Source organism: Salvelinus fontinalis, chromosome 2, assembly GCF_029448725.1.
Source record: "Salvelinus fontinalis isolate EN_2023a chromosome 2, ASM2944872v1, whole genome shotgun sequence".
Taxonomy (NCBI): Eukaryota; Metazoa; Chordata; class Actinopteri; order Salmoniformes; family Salmonidae; genus Salvelinus; species Salvelinus fontinalis.
Genome location: NC_074666.1, coordinates 11,251,205 through 11,271,278, shown reverse-complemented (window position 1 = coordinate 11,271,278; position 20,074 = coordinate 11,251,205). Strand labels below are relative to the sequence as shown.

The window sequence follows — 20,074 nt, the reverse complement described above, 5'->3', positions numbered from 1 at the left end:
ACCTAGCCTAGCAGTTGATGGAGGGACAGTCTGTCTTGCCCGCCGAGCTGATGATCCTCATGAGGCAGCGTCCAAACTCCTCCAGGATCATCCTCTCTGCGGTGGCCTGGGGCTGCTGGTTCAGCTCTGCCTGCTCAGCCTGCTCCAGCAGACACTCGCACGTCACCTCCGCCACCTCCTTCGTCACAAACGTATAGGGCATCCTGGTTGAGAGAGGATGAAGAGATTAGCCACTGTTCTAGAACAGGATACAGCATAGATGGGGAGTACAGAGGCGAGGCTGGAGAGAGGGAGGCGAGGCTGGAGAGGGAGTGAGCCGAGGCTGGAGAGAGGGAGGCGGTGAGAGAGGGAGGCGAGGCTGGAGAGGGAGTGAGCCGGTGAGGGGGGGGGCGAGGCTGGAGAGAGGGAGGTGAGAGGGAGGTGAGAGGGAGGAGGCGTTAAGGATAGAGAAAATAAATCTAGAGAAGATGCGTTGAGGAGAGGGGGTGAGGCTGCAGAGGGCGAGTGTAGAGAAGGAGTGAGTCTTACCTCCCCCCTCCGCTGGTGATGGCGGGAGTGGTCCGTGTAAGCAGGTCTGAGATCTGTGATGACAGCTTGGTCTTGGCTGCCGTCTGTTGTTGAACTCTGACCTCAGCTGCGTCGGCCAGGTGCATCAGAGTCTTCCTCTCAGGGCTCTCCTCAAAGTTCTTACAGCCCACACACTTACAGGTAGACGAGCACATGATCTTGGCCTGGCAGAGAGAGTCTCAATAAATAAGCAGGCGTGACCAAGAACGGTGTGTGCTACTAGTAGATCGGACCAGAAGCCTGCACCCACCCCTTCAGGAATAAGACTGGCCACCCCTGATGTAAAGTGGCGTGCAACATATAATAGAACAGAGTACAACGTTATAGTCCACCCATATAAGGACCACCCTGGACTTGAACAGTCTTTACGACCAGGTTCACCTCTACAAGGCAGCAATCTCGCAGCCCCAGCACCTCACACAGGAGCAACAGATATCCCGCCAAGACACCATCCCAGACCTGCGAGTCCCCCTCCTGAAGGATCTGCATCAAGAGAAGCCACACCAAGAGGACCTACACCCAGACCACAGCCCTTACCCAAACCAGCTGAGACCCCCCCAAACAAACCCTGGCCACACCCTATATAGGCCCAGCCTAATCAGACCTATGCTCCCCCCAATAGAGGTAGCTACCTACAGTGGGGAGAACAAGTATTTGATACACTGCCGATTTTGTAGGTTTTCCTACTTACAAAGCATGTAGAGGTCTGTAATTTTTATCATAGGTACACACATCATAGGTACACTGTGAGAGACGGAATCTAAAACAAAAATCCAAAATCACATTGTATGATTTTTAAGTAATTAATTTGCATTTTATTGCAAGACATAAGTATTTGATCACCTACCAACCAGCAAGAATTCCGGCTCCCACAGACCTGTTAGTTTTTCTTTAAGAAGCCCTCCTGTTCTCTACTCATTACCTGTATTAACTGCACCTGTTTGAACTCGTTACCTGTCCACACACTCAATCAAACAGACTCCAACCTCTCCACAATGGCCAAGACCAGAGAGCTGTGTAAGGACATCAGGGATAAAATTGTAGACCTGCACAAGGCTGGGATGGGCTACAAGACAATAGGCAAGCAGCTTGGTGAGAAGGCAACAACTGTTGGCGCAATTATTAGAAAATGGAAGAAGTTCAAGATGACGGACAATCACCCTTGGTCTGAGGCTCCATGCAAGATCTCACCCCGTGGGGCATAAATGATCATGAGGAAGGTGAGGGATCAGCCCAGAACTACACGGCAGGATCTGGTCAATGACCTGAAGAGAGCTGGGACCACAGTCTCAAAGAAAACCATTAGTAACACACTACGCCGTCATGGATTAAAATCCTGCAGCGCACGCAATGTCCCCCTGCTCAAGCCAGCACATGTCCAGGCCCGTCTGAAGTTTGCCAATGACCATCTGGATGATCCAGAGGAGGAATGGGAGAAGGTCATGTGGTCTGATGAGACAAAAATAGAGCTTTTTGGTCTAAACTCCACTCGCCGTGTTTGGAGGAAGAAGAAGGATGAGTACAACCCCAAGAACACCATCCCAACCGTGTAACATGGAGGTGGAAACATCATTCTTTGGGGATGCTTTTCTGCAAAGGGGACAGGACGACTGCACCATATTGAGGGGAGGATGGATGGGGCCATGTATCGCGAGATCTTGGCCAACAACCTCCTTCCCTCAGTAAGAGCATTGAAGATGGGTCATGGCTGGGTCTTCCAGCATGACAACGACACGAAACACACAGCCAGTGCAACTAAGGAGCGGCTCCGTAAGAAGCATCTCAAGGTCCTGGAGTGGCCTAGCCAGTCTCCAGACCTGAACCCAATAGAACATCTTTGGAGGGAGCTGAAAGTCCGTATTGCCCAGCGACAGCCCCGAAACCTGAAGGATCTGGAGAAGCTCTGTATGGAGGAGTGGGCCAAAATCCCTGCTGCAGTGTGTGCAAACCTGGTCAAGAACTACAGGAAACGTATGATCTCTATAATTGCAAACAAAGGTTTCTGTACCAAATATTAAGTTCTGCTTTTCTGATGTATCAAATACTTATGTCATGCAATACAAATTAATTACTTAAAAATCATACAAATGTGATTTTCTGGATTTTTGGTACACTCACAGTTGAAGTGTACCTATGATAAAAATTACAGACCTCTACATGCTTTGTAAGTAGGAAAACTTGCAAAGTATCAAATACTTGTTCTCCCCACTGTATATCTCCCCCAATTTAATCCCCATACTTTAATGAAGACAGCTTCTCCATCCTAGGGGGGAGATCAACCATTTCCAGGCCCAGGGACATGTACTAGTCTGTGGTGACCTAGGTGCCAGAACTGGACAAGAACCTGACACTCAGCACACAGGGAGAAATAGCTACCTGGAGGCGACAGTATTCCCTCCCAAATATGCCCTCCTAGACACAACAACCAACAAAAACCAGTCACAACTAGTTAAATAAAGGTTCAATAAAAAAATAAAACTCCTGGAGCTCTGTCGCACGCTGGGTATGTACATTGTCAATGGTAGGCTTCGAGGAGACTCCTATGGTAGGTACACCTACAGCTCATCCCTTGGCAGTAGTACTGTGGATTACTTTATCACTGACTTCAACCCAGAGTCTCTCAGAGTGTTCAGTCAGCCCACTGACACCCCTATCAGCAAAATCATAGTTATGATTGAATATTGCTCTGTTCAAGTAGAGGCATCAAAGCCAAAGGAACTGCACAATATAACAAAAATGCTATAGATGGAATGAAAGTAGTGTAGAAACCTACCAAAAAAAATGAACAATTAGGCAACAGCAAATTCAATCCCTTTTAGATAATTTCCTGGATAAAACATTTCACTGTATTTAGTGAAGGTGTAAACTTGGCAGTAGAAAGCCTAAACAGTATATTTGACATTTCAGCTTCCCTATCAAATCTAAAAATTGAGAGCAGACAACCTAAGAATAAAAAACAATGACAAATGGTTTGATGATGAAGAATGCAAAACCTACGAAAGAAATTGAGAAACCTGTCCAACCAAAAACAGAGATGCAGAAAACCTGAGCCTACACCTTCACTATGGTGAATCATTGAAACACTACAGAAAAAGAAGGAACAGCACGTCAGATATCAACACAATGTAATTCAAGAATCCATGGAATCTAACCACTTCCCGGAAAATTGGAACAAACTAAACAAAACACGAAGAGTTAGTTCATTCGGAAAGTATTCAGACCCCTTCACATGTTCCACATTGTTACATTACAGCCTTATTCTAAAATGGATTAAATAAAATCCTCAATCTACAAACAATAACCCATAATGACAAAGCGAAAACAGGTTTATGGACTTTTTTGTTGTTGTTACAAAACAGAAATACCGTATTTACATAAATATTTAGACCCTTAGCTTTCAGACTCGAAATTTAACTCAGGTGCATCCTGTTTCCATTGACCTTCCTTGAGATGTTTCTACAACTTGATTTGGAAAGGCACACACCTGTCTATATAAAAAAGGTCCCACAATTGACAGTGCATGCCAGAGCAAAAACCAAGCCATGAGGTCAAAGGAATTGTCCATAGAGCTCCGAGACAGGATTGTGTCGAGGCACAGAACTGGGGAAGGGTTCCAAAACAATGTCTGCAGCATTGAAGGTCCCCAAGAACACAGTGGCCTCAATCATTCTTAAATAGAAGTTTGGAACCACCAAGACTCTTCCTAGAGCTGGCCGCCCAGCCAAACTGAGCAATCGGGGGAGAAGGTCTTTGGTCAGGGAGGTGACCAAGAACCCGATGGTCACTCTGACAGAGCTCTAGAGTTCCTCTGTGGAGATGGTAGAACCTTCCAGAAGGACAACCATCCCTGCAACACTCCACCAATCAGGCCTTTATGGTAGAGTGGCCAGACGGAAGCCACTCCTCAGTAAAAGGCACATGACAGCCTGCTTGGAGTTTGCCAAAAGGCACCTAAAGGACTCTCAGACCATGAGAAACAAGATTCTCTGGTCTGATGAAACCAAGATCAACTCTTTGGCCTGAATGCCAATCGTCACGTCTGGAGGAAACCTAGCACCATACCTACGGTGAAGCATCATGCTGTGGGGATGTTTTTCAGCAGCAGGGACTGGGAGACTAGTCAGGGTCGAGGGAAAGATGAACGGACCAAAGTACAGATCCTTCATGAAAACCTGCTCCAGAGCACTCAGGACATTAGACTGGGGTGAAGGTTCACCTTCCAACAGGACAATGACCCTAAGCACACAGCCAAGACAACTCAGGAGTGGCTTCGGGACAAGTCTCTGAATGTCCTTGAGTGGCCCAGCCAGAGCCTGGACTTGAACCTGATCGAACATCTCTAGAGAGAGATCTGAAAATAGCTGTGCAGCAAATGGTAGAAAAATGACAAGAGTATGTTTTAACACTGTTTATGCATCGAATAGCTTTGATGTGTACTCTCTCGTCTGTGGGACTGAGTTGGGCATCTGGGACTTGAGCTGACAATAGATTTATGATGGCTAAAGACTGCATTCCATAGACAAGATGTGGTGTGTGTGACCCGAGATAGAGAGAGCCTGGAGGAATAGAACAATCGCCTCATAGTTTCCCAGATACAAGGATGATTAGAAAAAGTGAGGTTGTGGGTAAAACACCCAGTGCAGATAACCACAAGATAAACCCAAGGTGGCTTATGATGCCTCTCAATCTACATGGGAGGGGTGGAACCAGCCACGACAAAGCATTTTTAGATCTACTATATAAGAACACTGCATTTTTCTGTAAGTTTAAGCTCTCGGTCCAACACTCAAGAGTGTGGGGTCGCCAGTTTCATTATCGCAATAATTAATCGATATTAAACAAAAATGATTGTTGAAGAAATGACAGTCTTGCTCACTTGATTAGAATATTATACGACAAGCGACACTCTCCATCCAACCTGAAAGAGCTTGAGAGGATTTGCAGAAAAGAATGGGAGAAACTCTAAATACAGGTGTGCCAAGCTTGTAGTGTCATACCCAAGAAGACTCAACGCTGTAATTGCTGCTAAAGGTGTTTCAACAAAGTACTGAGTAAAGGGTCTGAATACTTACGTAAATGTAATATTTCCATTTTATTTTTTATACGTTTGCTAAAATTTCTAAAAACCTGTTTTTGCTTTGTCATCTATTGTGTGTAGATTGATTAAGGGGAAAAAACAATTTAATCAATTTTAGAATAAGGCTGTAACGTAACAAAAATGTGGAAAAAGTCACGGGGTCTGTATACTTTCAGAATGCACTGCATCTATTCAAAACAGAGATGCATGGATAACCACTTCTCCAGTCTTTTTTGGCTCTATAACAAAATTCAAACAGCAAAAAACATGTACATGATCAAATACTAATCTTACAATCAGCTATTAAAGACTACCAGAACCAACTGGACTCTCCAATTACAACAGACCACGTATTCACCCTGCACACCCTAATTGACACAAACTATACGTACCTCGGCCTAAACATCAGCGCCACAGGTAACTTCCACAAGGCTGTGAACGATCTAAGAGACAAGGCAAGAAGGGCCTTCTACGCCATCAAAAGGAACATAAAAATCAACAACCCAGTCAGGATCTGGGAAAAAAATACTTGACTCAGTTTTAGAACCCATTGCCCTCTACGGTCTGGGTCCGCTCACCAACAAAAATATTTCACAAATTGGGACAAACACCAAATTGAGACTCTGCATGCAGAATTCTGCAAAAACATCCTCCGTGTACAACGTAAAACACCAAATAATGCATGCAGAGCAGAATTAGGACGATAGCCGCTAATGATCAAAATCCAGAAAAGAGATGTTAAATTCTACAACCACCTAAAAAGGAAGCAACTCCCAAACCTTCCATAACAAAGCCATCACCTACAGAGAGATGAAGCTGGAGAAGAGTCCCCTAAGCAAGCTGGTCCTGGGGCTCTGTTCGCAAACACAAACACACCCCACAGAGCCCCAGGACAGCAACACAATGAGACCCAACCAAATCATGAGAAAACAAAAAAAGTGAATTACTTGACACATTGGAATGAGTTTACAAAAAAAAGATAAACTAGAATGCTATTTGGCCCTAAACTGACTGACCCAAAATTAAGGGAAGCTTTGACTATATACAGACAGTAGCATAGCTTTGCTATTGAGAGAAGCCGCCGTAGGCACGTAGTGCACATTGCCCACAAAATTAGGTGTTAACTGAGCTGCACTTCCTAACCTCCTGCCAAATGTATGACCATATTAGACACACATATTTCCCTAAGATTGGGGTGGCAGGTAGCTTAGTGGTTAGAGCGTTGGACCAGTAACCGAAAAGTTGCTGGATCGAATCCCCGACAAGGTAAAAATCTGTCGTTCTGCCCTCGAACAAGGAAGTTAACCCATTGTTTCCCGGTAAGCCATCATTGTAAATAAGAATTTGTTCTTAACTGACTAGTTAAATAAAGGTTAAATAAAAACATTTAATAAAAAGATTACACAGACCCACAAAGAATTTGAAAATAACTCCCATATCTACTGGGTGAAATACCAGTGTGCCATCAAAGCAGCAAGATGTGTGACCTGTTGCCACAAGAAAAGGCAACCAGTGAAGAACAAACACCATTGTAAATACAACTCATATTTATGGTTATTTATTTTCCCTTTTGTACTTTAACTATTTGCACATCATTACAACACTGTACATAGCCATAATATGACATCTCCATTGCGTTGAAACTTTTGTGAGAGTAATGTTTACTGCTTGTACCATTTCACTTGCTTGACAGAGAGAGAGAGAGAGACCCACCTCGTAACACTCGCAGTAGTTCTTCAGGCAGCCTGAGCGTTTACAGTTGCAGCCTTTGCTGTGTCTGCGGTCCGACTCGCCCTCTTTACCTTTACCAATCTTCGGCTTGAACGCCTCTGGGTTACGGTCCAGACACGCCTGGGGAAAATATACACTCCTTTTAAAACAACTCTGTACGCAAGGAGACAGATAAATAACTGTCTGCTGTATTACACAAGGCCAAATCATATCACGAATCAAAGAGGACATTTGTCACACCAAGCTTTTCTTTCACACAAAGGTAGAATAAGGTGAGACAAATAAAGTTGAGTCAAATCTGATGTCTTGTTCCTCACCTTGATGGCTTTAGCTCGGTCGGTCTCGTGTTCCAGGTTGTTGAAGCAGTTGGTACAGTTACAGCTCTGACAGAACTCCCCGTTGGCAAAGCAGTCACAGTACCTGCAGAGAGAGCATTCAGACACAACATAGACAGCTAGAGGTTCATCTCAAATGACATCTACACATCTAAATACAGGACATTTGCTTTTTAAAGCAGGAATCCTGTTAAACATCAATAGTTGAGTAGGTTGAGTTCCCTGTAAATTATTATAGTACGTACAGTTTGAGACACTGAGACTTGGTGCAGTTACAGGGCTTCCGTGGTCTGAAGGCAGCGCCCGATGTTGATAAGCTGTGGGAGAAGGGAATATGCTTATAATTAGTCAGGGCAGTGAGTTTATAACAATGTTGTCATAACATTTCATATCAAAAGAAATTTAAAACCTTCAAAAAAAACAAAGGTGCTTTATCGCAAACAGTTTTGTTTTTTTACTGACAAGGACTTCTTTGCCATCAAACCACAGATCATACTCCAGCTGGGGATTTCCTGTGTGGTGTTGTGCTTACCCATTGAGAGGCAGTCTGGCCTGAGTCTGAATGCCTGTAGGGGTGGAGAACCCAGAGCTGCTGGCCAGAGTCACATACGCCGACTGCTGGAGCTGGAGAAGGGAGAGAGAGACGTGTGAGAGCACAGACACACACACACATTTAAAATGCATTCAACACACATCCCAGCCCTGTACCTGTGTGACGTATTGTGCGGGCAGCACGGCGTAGCCCATGTTCCCAGAGCCAGGCGCCAGCACGGTGCCCGGGGGTAGGTTGGTGAGGTTGGGCTGAATCTGGGGTAGCGATGTGGCGGGCATGATCAACCTCTGTTGGGTCTGAGTGGTCAGCACCTGGCCTGACGATGTCAAGGGCTTAGGCACCACCTGAGAGAGGAGAACAATGAAGGTTAGTTCAATTACACTCATCTTATTGATAGTACATGTTGTCGTGGCTGAGTGAATGTATGATTAGGGGAGCAATTCAATCTGTAAGCAAGTAGTGTGTTCGTGTCGTGTGTTTCACCTGCTTCATTGTCTGTGCTGGGACAATGGGGACAGACATCCTGACTTGGGTTGTGTTGACCACCATGGGCTTGGCTGTGGAAGGAAAACAGGTCATTATATACACACTGTATATTTATTGCACTGTTTGGACCTAAAATCCTTTCCCTGCCACTCTGTATGGATGGTATGGATGGTGAGTTGGGAGTCTGGCTCCTACCTGTCATGGATGAGTTAGTGATGGGGCTGCCGGCATGTCCCGTGCTGCTGCCCGTGGTGGCAGTGACCAGCCTGACGTAGTGGAAGCGGCTGCCTGGCACCTGGATCTGCTGCACGTTGGACGGGGTGGACAGGGGAAAGATGGTCTTAAATTGGGGGGCGCCCACCCCTCCCACCGTCACAGTCTGCACAGGCTTCATGGTCTGTGAGGGGAGAAAACTGTCAATATTATTTCCAAGAGCATCAGCAGTAGCATACCTGATGATCAAGGTCTTGGTAATTAGTTGGCTAGTTGAATCAGGTGTTCCAGTGTTTGAATAAAACAAAAAATGTGCAGTTCTGGGGGTCCTAGAGGACCACAATTGAGAAACACTGTTATAGAGGCTAATTGTAGCTGCGCAGTAGAATGGATTGAGACTACCTTGGCTGGGGAGGTGGATGTAGACTGTTGTAATAGTATCTGATGTCCCAGGTGGGCCATGTTGAGAGGCAGAGACACTGACTTGTGAGGGGAGTTGGGGACCTGTGAGGCCACCGACACCACTGTCAACTGTCACACAAAGAGAAAACAGAATGATATGTTTACTAATACAACAAGTTGTATCCAAACACAAAATGGGAGAAAACTCAGGGTCCCACTCACTGGCCCAGACATGGAATAGTTTCTAAATGGATTGGGGTCATGTGGGGCCTATAGGTTGGCATGCTTTCTCTCTATATGCAGCTATTAAATATGCTAGATTTGGTTATTATGATATGTATTAAAAAGTGGTGTAATATACACTGAGTGTACAAAACATTATGAGCACCTGCTCTTTCCATGACATAGACTGACCAGATGAAAGCTATGATCCTTTATTGATGTCACCTGTTAAATCAGTGTAGATGAAGAAGAGGAGACAGGTTAAAGAAGTATGTTCAAGCCTTAAGACATGGATTGTGTTTGTGTGCCATTCAGCAGGTGAATGGGAAAGAAAAGATTTAAGTGCCTTTGAATAGGGTATGGTAGTAGGTGCACCGGTTTGAGTGTGTCAAGAACTGTAATGCTGCTGGGTTTCACACTCAACAGTTTCCTGTGTGTATCCAGAATGGTTCACCACCCAAAGGACATCCAGCCAACTTGACACAACTGTTGGAAGCACTGGAGTCAACATAGGGCCAGAATCCCTGTGGAACGCTTTCGACACCTTGTAGAGTACATACCCAACGTATTGAGGCTGTTCTGAGGGCAACTCAATAGTTGGAAGGTGTTCCTAACGTTTTGTACAATGCAAGTCATTACTCTATTTTTAGAATTTAAAATGTATTAACTGCATTCATTTTTGTTTCTAAAGTATGTCCCTTTGAGAGGATTTCTTAATGTATTTTTTTGCATCTCAAAATAGGACGATGCTCCTTTAAGAGAATTGGGTTCAAAAGATATCAACCTGGCTACGGTAGACTATCCAAGACAAATGCTAAGGTGTCTTTTTGCAGACTATCAACAGTAGCCAGTATATTGCTAGTATGTTCACTTTTGTAAATCACTTTCCTTAGTTAAAATAAATAAGCTGAGTGAGTAGGTTGATGAGTGCTTGTTTTTGCTCTGGACAGCTCACGTGTGCCGTTTGATGGCATCAACTCATGTAGACGTTGTGACTCACGGCAGCGTGGTGGTGCTTTAATGAATGGCCAATCATATTGCTCAAATACAAATAACATGACTTCTACGCATGTAGTCTTCAATGGTAGACTGCAACAGAACAAGTATACGTTGAACTGGAACGCAAAAAGGAGATCCACTGACTGGAAATACGTTTACTGGCCCCGGGCCAATAGGCCACTCTAATGTCAGACCCTGAAACTACACTGCTTCCCTCTCCCTCACTCAAAGTGGGGTCAGAGGGATTGAGTGGCAGCATGTCTGACCTTGCTGGGCGACTTGAGGGGGGAGATGGCGATCTTGTTGCTGGAGCTGGAGCCGAGGGTCTCAGAGAGGGTGATGGTCCGCGGGGGGGTCACTGGGCTGCTTGTGGACAGGACCCGACCTGGGTGGGTGGGTGGGGTTAGGGAAGGGCACAGAATCACAACGATGAGGTCAGAAACAGTTGAGGCAGGGATCAAAGTCTATATACATTTCTATGGCTCAAAGCTGTTATAATAGGCTGAACTTTCAATTACGCAGCTATCCATGGGTGTGTGTGGCACATTGCAAACCAAGCATTCTTTCTATGAAGATGTCAATATGAAGAGCATGTCAAGGGGATTACCTGTAATGACATTGGATACTGATGTCTGGGCAGTCAGACCTTTGTTGTTGACAGCTTTAGTAAAGACAAACTTGATTGGTCCAGCCGACGACACCTGAGTTTTCTGAGCAATCTATTGAGAAATATGTTAATTTACCTTCACTGCACAAACTACAGCTTAGAGATAAAGCCCAGACCTATAAAGCCTGTCAACATCATCCACCATAAAAAATTGTTACAGTATTTGCTTCTGAATATGTTTATTTAATAATTTCAACACTTAGGTTTGGACATGCCAATAAATTTATTTTTTCTCTCTGTAAATAGCAATGATGTGGAATTGTAACCCCTCCTTTCACCAACCAAGTAAATGCATGTGAGTGTACTTGAAATGAAGATGATCACATATGGTGTTTGTGGAGGGGTTACAGTTGCGGATTGATTTCCAGCCTTATAAGGCTCTTCATGACAACACATAACTAAATGAATCTCCTCACTACACAATGTGAGCACAGCATAGCAAAGAAACGGAATTACTTTCTAATGAATTGCAAAGAATCCAGACCCTTGAGACAAAAACAAGTCAATAAACAGGTAAACAAACAGGTCTCACCTGTACAGTCTTCAGCTGCTGGGCCTGCAGGGTGGATACCTGACTGGCGGAGCTGACCGTCACCACCTTGAAATGCTGCGGGTTGGCCTTGGCCTCCCCCAGACCCTGCACTGAGGCAGACTTGGAGCCTGTGTGGGGCAGCTGCAGCACAATAGGCTGGCCAGACTTCCCTATGGCCGTCACCATGAACTGCTGGCCCCCTGGAGTAGTGGTAGTAGTGGTGGTGCCTTGGGACCTGGTGATGTCTGCGCCTGGGGATGAGGCCACCTTGTTGAGGATGATCTGGTGGTTGGCTGAGAGGGTGAAGGGGGCTGAGAGCTTCTGTAAGCCCCCCGAGGTGAGACTAACCCGGGAGAGGCTGCTGGTGGTTTTAGGAGTGGTTGAGGTTAGGGTGGAGGCTGTGGCGGGTCGCAAGGTGAGGGAGGAGGATGAAACCGTGGAAGAGGTGAGGAGGAGCTGGGTAGCAGAGGTTGTGCTACAGAGGGTGGAACCTGTGGGGGTGGTCCCGGCTTGGGTCAGCTGGGTTGGAGGGGCGTCCGAACACAGGCTTACAATCTCTGGGACAGCGGGCACATCCGTATCCATGGGGACTGGTGAGTCGTCACTAGGCTGTGATTGGCCAGAGGCTGCAGGGGACTCGGAGGGGGGGTCGTCATCCATGATGATGGCCTCTGTGTCCATGATCTCATCAGGGAGCAGACTGTTCAGCTCTGGCGACACCACGTCCATGTCTGCAGGTTTACACTCAGCTCAGTCACTGCTGGAGACAGAACAGGAAGCCTCAGAATGTCAGTCCAACAGCTCCACCAAGCTATTGGATGTGTAAAACAACTTTTCTTTCAGTAGAATGACTGACAGGAAAGTACCAGTACACTATAAAACAGATATAGATAGCTGCTACTTGGGCTATAAACGTGCATTTCTAACAATAGGTTTTTATGCATCTTGGTTAGTGCCCATAAGCAATTGTTAGGCAACCAAGAACAATTACAAAAGTATTTTTTTCTTTTTTGTGTGAAAAAAATACAGTGAGATGCCTAAAACTGAATTACCAATTCCTGCATTTGATGTTGCACACACAGACACCACTGCAAAGACAATGGAAGGCGAAAATCACCATGGATTTGAATGATGTTATTGTCACAATATACAGCCAAAACATGCAGTGTGACATTAGTGAATATATTAGATGTATACATCTACTATCAAAAACATCAGCGCAAATACACCAAATACTTTCAAAGACAGCGATGAATTCATAAGCAATGAAAAGGGTGTTACAGAACACACACACAGGCAATGCAAAATCAAGTACTTGACGTTACAGTATAAATTCATAAATAATCTGTTTAGCTAGCATTAGCAATGTTGCAATGGATCTGCAGCGGTAACTAACTGTGCTTTCTATGGTCGTTAACACTAGCTAGCTAAACGACGCTGAATACGCTAACGTTAGTTTAGCTAGCCACCAAGAACAATAACAAACATGTTTATGCAACGACGTTATGATTTTAACTTTGATTGCAACACAACTAGATCAAAAGCCTACTTTGCAACAAAATCCGCCTAATCTCGAACGGTGCAAATTAAATAGTTTAGCTAACATGTCATGGATTGCATAGCGGAGGTGTAGATAGCTGGTTAGTTAGCTTGGCTAGGCCGCTTTGGACATCCCAGAAAATAAATCTTTGTCCTACCTCCGGTATACGCAAAATAAGACAGATATGATACTATACAAGTTGATAAACTAGGGGGAGGGGGTCGATGTTCATCCCCTCAATTTTCGATAGGATATATGATCGGGGCCTGCTTCTTGTTGTCTCAACTATTAAGCAGCCTGTCAAAATCATGAATTTGTGACAGGAGCAGCACTGTGAAAACGACCAGCTATAGCTTGCTAGCTACGTTTCTATTTTCAGGCCGGGTTGGATTTCGAAATATCCGCCATTTTCACCTCGTCATGAGTTCAACTAAAGAGATGAGAGGAAGCACGAGCAATAGATATGAACGCCCATGTCAGGAATCTTGTTTACCAATAAAGTAATGTGGTCACAGTTTGCGATAGATTACCTGGTAGTGCAACACAGTAATAATATGAAGAGTTCTCCGCCTTGTGTCACCTACTGTAACAAGCCATATGAGCCTGTAAATACTTGCATGATACTCTGTGTACTGTGTAGAACTATACAACTTACGTAAATAACGTCACGAATAATACATCTCAATTCTGTCAAATGTCCACATTTGTAAACAACTGGTGTACTGTTATTATGTGTTTTTGGTAAACCTATTCAAATGTAGAATAAGAACATTCATTAGACCAACGCTTAATAGTCATTTGTCAAAGAACAAACCCCCAGAGACCTAAATAAAATGGGGATATGACTTCCTTTTGGAAGAAAGAAACCTTGAGAGGAACCCTCGACGTAATCATCTGACTATTTGACAGTCAAAGCCCCAGCTGCCTTCAAGACATTTCACAAAGCAAACACACAGACTATACTAGGAAGGTATTTTTCTGTCTAGCCAATATTGAATAGAAAGGATTACTACAGCGGCATTAACCTCTGGAAGCTAAACAATGACAGGCCCTAATGGCAAACTGGTTTAGCAAAATCATAAATTGCTGTCCATCTGTCGGGGTGCTGGAAACGATCTATTGGGCTGCATTTGCAATGAATTTGATGTCATTATAATCACACAAACCTACAGGCTGAATAATCAATGTAACAGTCAAACATCAGTAAAATAATAATTAGCTATGAAATATATACAACGTTGATAGTTTCCTTTATCCGAATGAATGGTGAATAAAGTTAATGGATATTTTCCAACTTCATATCTCTTCAACAACATGAATCCTATAACAAAGCTACGTTAGCTAACTAGAATAAGGTATTTCCACAGTTTGTAAGTACATACTACAGCCAACGTTACGTTACTATATATTGTATCTTAATATGCTGCTAGCTGTCTGCTAACTGGCCAATTTGATATCATCAGCTGTTAGCTAGCTAACGTTAGCAAGCCTAGCCAGCAGCAACACAAAGTATTGCCCCTTTCACACAGCGAACAGATTCTTACGTGGTTTGTTTCTCCCCTTGAAGCTATGATTTTTAGTGTCTCGAAACGCCTTAAGGTACATACTCCTTCACCGGTCCATACAGGCGGAGCAACATATCAGTAAAAAGCACAGAAACGTAGACGATTGTTCAAAATACCGCGCCGAGCGCCATTTCACCCCTAACATCCCATAATAACGTCACGCACTCCTTGACAACCACATGGCGCGTCATTGATCGAAGTACTTCCGGACTCGCGCTCAGCGTGTGATAGATCTCACAACAACTAGGTAGGTCACTGACAAAATAAAGGAAACACTTGAGTAAATGAGGGTTACAGAGCGAGGCAAATTGTATTAACCTGAGCCGCGGAGTACCAAATTATTTATATATACACTATATTTCTAATAAGGGGCGCTATGTTGAAGTCACCGTGCCTTCATCATTTGTTAACGTTTACATTAATTTTTGCCACATTTATTATACCTTCATGCATACTGTTAAATGATATTATGTGAGCTAAACAGAAAGAATATAAGTATAATTTTTTGAGATGACTAATGATACAGGCCCAACTGCAACAACAAAAACACATGTAATTTTGTCCTTGAAACATGGACTACTTTTACTATGGAGTGCCTGCTCTTACTAGGGAGTGCCAATATGTCCGACCGTTGGCTCCAAAGGCAATACATAGCATCAGCAATTCAGGGTTTACATACATCATAGGGTGACCAGTCTAGACTCATGACGTAAACGGGTAAAAGCAGTAAGGGAGTTGGCCATCCTCAAATCGAACAATGATCTGCGCCAGTTGGACATGTTGTCAAGGTAGCATGATGCATCGTCCAGAAACACACATCGGTTTTCCATCAAATATATGTTCTTATTGTCGATCCTTTTTTCATTCGGAAGGCAGAAAACGCGTTTTTTATCAAAAGCAATCACATTTGCATGTGAAAACATAATCCTACTTATTACTACTCAATGTGGTTATCGTGTTATCCCACTGGGCACAGACGTCAATTCAAGATCTATTCCACGTTGTTTCAACGTCATTTAAATGAAGTGAAAACAACATTGAGTCAACCAGTGTGTTCCCAGGGGGATACGTTGTATTCCATGTTATAAAGCAGCTTCTTGGGAACACAGAACAATTTATTTCATGAGGATAGGATTTACCATTGCTGAGATTTTTTTGAAGCGATCGGAAAAGGTCGAAAAGGTTGCGGACAGGTCACTGATAATCTGTTATCAATAAGGCACCTGTCTGAAATCTTAAATTCAACAATATTTCCAGATAGGGTGGTCATATTGTTGTGACATTTTCAGGGCTGGTGTAGAACTCAGAGATGATTCAAATACAAGTAAAATGTATTAAATGAATATGCGTTATTATGCAAATTATGTAGTTAATATGCTAATTAAACCATACAGAAAACATCATTACAGTAACTCAAGCCCAATAACTTATGGTAGGGTGGTCATATAATTAACAATTTCCTCGGTGTCCACATCACTAAGGAATTATTATGGTCCACACACACCCACACAATCTTGAAGAAGGTACGATAACACCTCTTCCACCTTCAGGAGGCTGAAAATATTAGGCATTGGCCCTCAGATCCCCAAAAAGTTCTACAGCTGCAACATTGAGAGCAGCTTGACTGGCTGCATCACCGCTTGGTATGGCAACTGCTTGGCATCCAACCCCAAGGCGCTACATAATGTAGTGTGTATGGCCCATTACATCACTGGGGCCAAGCTTCCTGCCATCCAGGACCTCTATACCAGGCAGTGTCAGAGGAAAGCTCAAAAAATTATCAAAGACTCCAGCCACCCAAGTCATAGACTGTTCTCTCTGCTACCACACAGCAAGCGGTAACAATGCACCAAGTCTAGAACCAACAGCACTCAGAACAGCTTCTACCCCCAAGCCATAAGACTGCTAAAGAGTTAGTTAAATCATTAACCAATAGCTTCCTGGAATATCTGCATTTACCCTTTTTTCACAAACTTTTTTGACTCATCACATATGCTGCTGCTAGTGTTTATTTGCTATCCTGTTGCATAGTCACCCTATTCCTGGTTATATGTACATATCTACCTCAAATACCTCATACCCCTGCACATTGACTCAGTACTGCTACCCCGTGTATATAGCCAAGTTATCATTACTCATTCTGTATTTATTCCGTAAATTATTATTTCTCTATTTTTCTCTCTGCATTGTTAGGAAGGGCCTGTAAGTAAGCATTTCACTGTTAATCTACACCTGTTGTTTATGGCACATGTGACAAATAAAAATGTATTGATTTTTAGCCTCCCACCAGGGTAACCTGGGACAGATAATCTAACCCACTCAGTATATTGAAAGCAGGTGCTTCTGCACAGGTGTGGTTTAGTTTTAGTTAATTAAATAATTAACATCCCATCATGCTTAGGATCATGTATAAAAATGTACAGTTGCCCAATATTTTCAATTTGACGACCAATTTGACTTTGAAAGAGGGGTCTCAAAGGCGCATTGAAACTGTTCTGGCGGCTCAACGCCCTATTAAGGCTCTCTATGCTGGTGTTTCCTTTATTTTGGCAGTTACCTGTAGATCAGTAAGGCTGTACAGTTCACAAAAAGAACGATTTTGGAATATAAATCAATAATTAGTTCTTTGGTCACATTTAACCGCTGATGTAACAACATGTACATACAGTAGTCAATGTAAAAACACTGAATTCAGTATAGACTAAACACCATCTTTAACGTTCCCAGGCTGGGGCCCAGGGGCCTCTGCCCTCATGGTCTTGCAGGCTCTCTGTACCACACTGCTACTGTGACAAAGATAGAGAGATGGGCCACGTCTCAAATCAAATTGTATTTGTCACATGCGCCGAATACCACAAGTGTAGACTTTACCGTTATATGCTTACTTACGAGCCCTTTCCCACAAATGCAGTTAAAAAGTATACAAATGAACAAATATATTTAAAAAATATTAACACAATAAAATACCTATAATGAGGCTGTATACAGGTATGCACCCTATTCCCTTTATATACAGTGGCAAGAAAAAGTATATGAACCCTTTGGAATTACCTGGATTTCTGCATAAATTGGTCATCAAATTTGATCTGATCTTCATCCAAGTCTCAACAATAGACAAACATAGTGTGCTTAAACTAATAACACACACATTATTGTATTTTTCTTGTCTATGTTGAATATATCATTTAAACATTCACATTGTTTGTTGGAAAAAGTATGTGAACCCCTAGGCTAATGACTTCCCCGAAAGCTAATTGGAGTCAGGTGTCAGCTAACCTGGAGTCCAATAAATGAGATGAGATTGGAGATGTTGGTTAGAGATGCCTTGCCCTATAAAAAAATGTGTTCACAAAATTGAGTTTGCTATTCACAAGAAGCATTACCTGATATGAACCATGTCTTGAACAAAAGAGATCTCAGAAGACCTAAGATTAAGAATTGTTGACTTGCATGTAGCTGGAATGGGTTACAAATGTATCTCTAAAAGCCTTGATGTTCATCAGTCCACGATAAGACACATTTTCTATAAATGGAGAAAGCACTGTTGCTACTCTCCCTAGGAGTGGCCGTCCTGCAAAGATGACTGCAAGAGCACAGTGCAGAATGCTCAATGAGGTTATTAAGAAGAATCTTAGAATGTCAGCTAAAGACTTACATGAATCTCTAGAACATGCTAAAATCTCTGAGTCTACGATTTGTAAAACACTAAACAAGAATGGTGTTCATGGGAGGACACCATGGAAGAAGCCACTACTGTCCAAAAAAAAAAGCATTGCTTCACATCAGAAGTTTGCAAAAGTGCACCTGGATGTTCCACAGCCCTACTGGCTACATTTTCTGTGGACAGATGAAACTACAGTTGAGTTGTTTTGGAAGGAACACAACACTGTGGTGGAAAAAAAGGCACATCAACCTCATCCCAACTGTAAGGTATGTTGGAAGGAGCATCATGGTTTGGGGCTGCCTCAGGGCTTGGACAGCTTGCTATCATTGATGGAAAAAGGAATTTCCAAGTTTATCAAGAAATTTTGCAGGACAATGTTAGGCTATGTGTCCGACCAATTGAAGCTCAACAGAAGTCGAGTGATGTAACAGAACAACGACCCAAAATGCATAAGAGAAATACCTTCGGAGATGGCCCAGTCAGTCCTGAACTCAACCCGATTTGAGATGCTGTGGCATGACCTCAAGAGAGCAGTTCACACTAGACATCCCAAGAACATTGCTGTACTGAAAGAGTTTTGTAAAGGGGAATGGTCCAAAATTCCTCTTGACCGTTGTACTGGTCTGATCTGGAACTACAGAAAATGTTTGGTTGAGGTTATTGCTGCCAAAGGAGGGTCAACCAGTTATTAAATCCAAGAGTTCACATACATTTTTCACCCTGCACTATAAATGTTTACACGGTGTGTTCAATAAAGACATGAACATATAATTGTTTGTTATTAGTTTAAGCTGACTGTTTGTCTATTGTTGTGACCTAGATGAAGATCAGATCAAATTATGTGGAAATACAGCTATTTCACATACTTTTTCTTGCCTCTAGTGAAACTTGTCCAGGGCACATAGGGTTCACATAGGCATGTATTTGTCCGTCCTAGTATAATTCTTTAGAAAATACAGGGAATGGGGAGGGTGTTCAGATGTGTGTGTGTGTGTGTGTGGTTTTAGTTTATAAAAAAAAAAAAATGGTGTTCTGCTGAAATGCAACAAGACATTTTCAGACAAAGAACACCGGGTAGATGCTTTTGTCAAATTCAAACTATCGTTATTGCTAGTTGAGCACTGTACTGCAATACTTGTGTTGTCCAAAAATATGACCCTTCCTGAAGCATTATATTGTCCAAAGATGCCCCCCATTTGTTCTATTTCATCTAAGGAAGGCCCTAAAAATGGTCAAGCACTCCAGCCACCCTAGTCATAGACTGTTCTCTCTGCTACTGCAAGGCAAACAGTACCGGAGTGCCAAGTCTTGGTCAAAAAGGCTTCTTAACAGTTTGTACCCACCAAGCCATAAAACTGCTGAACAGTTAATCACATGGCTACCTGGACTATTTGCATAGCTTTTTTTTTTTTTTTACACTGCTACACGCTGTTTATCTATTCATAGTCACTACCCTTACATGTACATATTACCTTAATTACCACACTCAACCTGTACCCTGCGCATTGACTTGGTACTGGT

The 20,074-nt window shown here is 43.2% G+C and overlaps 1 protein-coding gene across 1 annotated transcript; it reads right to left on the bottom strand.

Moving 5' to 3' along the window:
• Positions 1-7: 7 nt before the first annotated feature.
• Positions 8-12,513, bottom strand: LOC129833593 (protein lin-54 homolog). Its single transcript, XM_055898294.1, has 14 exons — positions 11,785-12,513; positions 11,193-11,304; positions 10,852-10,970; positions 9,365-9,493; positions 8,945-9,146; positions 8,747-8,820; positions 8,419-8,607; positions 8,243-8,334; positions 7,956-8,027; positions 7,693-7,795; positions 7,358-7,495; positions 1,027-1,050; positions 529-731; positions 8-203 (listed from the first exon to the last, which is right to left on the bottom strand). The coding sequence occupies exons 1-14, from the start codon at positions 12,511-12,513 to the stop codon at positions 8-10; spliced, it is 2,382 nt and encodes a 793-aa protein (XP_055754269.1).
• Positions 12,514-20,074: the final 7,561 nt, after the last annotated feature.

What these genes read in the sequence shown, in the direction of transcription:
- LOC129833593 (XM_055898294.1), bottom strand. Translation starts at nt 12,513, where the DNA reads ATGGACGTGGTGTCGCCAGAGCTGAACAGTCTGCTCCCTGATGAGATC. An exon ending in CAGCACAGACAATGAAGCAG is followed by an intron (nt 8,608 to 8,746) that starts GTGAAACACACG and finishes CTCCTCTCTCAG; the next exon opens with GTGGTGCCTAAGCCCTTGAC. An exon ending in CCGCACAATACGTCACACAG is followed by an intron (nt 8,335 to 8,418) that starts GTACAGGGCTGG and finishes TCCCTTCTCCAG; the next exon opens with CTCCAGCAGTCGGCGTATGT.